Here is a 1,785-nt window from a genome sequence, read left to right as displayed (position 1 = left end):
CGCCTGACAAAAAGCTTCTGGGTCAGGAGAAGCTGGCAGGCCCATGGCTCCAGGGCGGGCCCTGCCACTCCAATTCCTGCATTTCTTGTCTGCAGCTGATCTATCCCTCCTGGGAGGAGGATTTTGCCTGAGGATGTGGGGTGGGTGGGGAGCCTGCCTCCTCCCTTTGCTCCGACAGCAGAAAAGGAGGGGTTCCCACCCCTTTGTAAGACTGCTGCCCGAGCTCTGCCCTCACACAGACACAGCTGGTCTCAGGCACTGGTCCACAGTTCTGACGGGAGCCCTTTGAACTGGTTGGCAGCAAGCGACATGGCAGAGGAACTGTCTAAAGAGCAGGTGGCTGACTTCAAGGCGGCCTTCACCAGGTTCGACAAGGACGGGGATGGCAAAATCAACGTGGAGGAGCTGGGCGCCGTCATGAAGGCCCTGGGCCAGAACCCCTCGGAGGCCGAGCTGAAGGAGCTCATCGCCCGGGTGGACACTGACGGTGATGGTGCCATCAGCTTCCAGGAGTTCTTGGCCGAGATGGTGAAGAGGATGAAGTCCTTTGGCGGCGAGCAGGACATGAAGGAGGTCTTCCGAGCCTTCGACCTGGACGGCGATGGCCACATCACCGTGGACGAGCTCAAGAAGGCCATGGCCCAGATAGGGCAGAATCTCTCCCAGGAGGATCTGGAGGCCATGATCCGGGAGGCGGACGTGGACAAGGATGGCCGGGTGAACTATGAGGAGTTCTCACGAATACTCAACCAGAAGTGAGGCCCCATCCGGTGTCTCCTCTCCTTGACTCTGGTTCTGTGGCCCCTGCTTGTGCCCTGGGGACACAGAGGGAGTCTGGGTGGTGGGACACCTTGCCTCTCTGGGCCTGGGTTCTGCGCTGTTGGGATACCCTCTGTGCCTAGGGGGCCTAGGGCTTCTCCTGTGAATAGGGGTGCTCCCTACCTCACAGGGCTGTTGTGAGGAACCCCAAAGCCAAGTGGTGACCCAAATAAAAGGAATGTGAGCTCCAAGGGTGGTGCACTGGTGCTTGAATGTTTGAAGGGTCCCAAAGGGTGGCATGTGGGATTCTTTTCAGTGTCTACCCCTTTCACTGGTTCCCAGTGGGAGAACCAACCTGAACAGGCCAGATGTCAGCCTGTTCCTCTCTTCGTGGTCTGGGTGTGGTGAGGAGTGGAAGAGGCATGGTTCTTTGTCTGAGCTTCTGGGCTAAGGTCAGAGTATGGACCCCAAAACTGGGACACTGCTTCCAGCACAAACAATAAAGTTGACCATGCTTTGAATACAGCCAACTGTTGTTTAGATTCAAATTATTTTTTTAAAAAGTGTGTGTGTGTGTGTGTGTGTGTGTGTGTGTGTGTGTCCTGTATTTGAGATGCAGGGTTGTGTAGATTTGAAAACCAAAAAGGTGGAGGTGGCCTCACTGGAATGAAGGCAGGAGAGTGGGGAAGTGGAGACAGGTGCTGTGATGGGCAAAGGAATTGTGCAACTTGAGGTGGGGCTGCTTGCCCTAGATCCCAGGGGACAGGGCCTAGGGAGTTTCCAAGCTGAGAGCCAACCATCTGTGAGAAGTTTACTTTCCCCACCCCCCAACCCCCGGCCCAGGACTCAGCACCTCACTCTTGCTCCTTCACGGCCCCTCTTGAGTTGGGGGCTCTGAGGTTGCCCCCAGGCTTCAGTGCAGTCCGCAGAGGAGCTGGGAAGAGTCGGAAAGATGGAGATAGGAGATGAGGGTCTGAGGACAGCTGCATGGCTCCCCCTGATGTCAAGAGAGCCACCATTTGAACT

General features: G+C 56.5%; 1 protein-coding gene across 1 annotated transcript; it reads left to right on the top strand.

Moving 5' to 3' along the window:
- Window positions 1-214: 214 nt before the first annotated feature.
- On the top strand, window positions 215-759 carry CALML5 (calmodulin like 5; the record flags this gene model as incomplete). Its single annotated transcript, XM_081105821.1, has 1 exon — window positions 215-759. The coding sequence occupies exon 1, from the start codon at window positions 310-312 to the stop codon at window positions 757-759; it is 450 nt and encodes a 149-aa protein (XP_080961947.1). The 5' UTR covers window positions 215-309.
- Between the last annotated feature and the right edge of the window lie 1,026 nt (window positions 760-1,785).

This window comes from Myotis nattereri (genome assembly GCF_964212035.1).
Source record: "Myotis nattereri genome assembly, chromosome: 1".
In the NCBI taxonomy this organism is placed as follows: Eukaryota; Metazoa; Chordata; class Mammalia; order Chiroptera; family Vespertilionidae; genus Myotis; species Myotis nattereri.
Note: the sequence above shows the minus strand (reverse complement) of the source record. Positions and strands in the feature narration are given on the sequence as shown.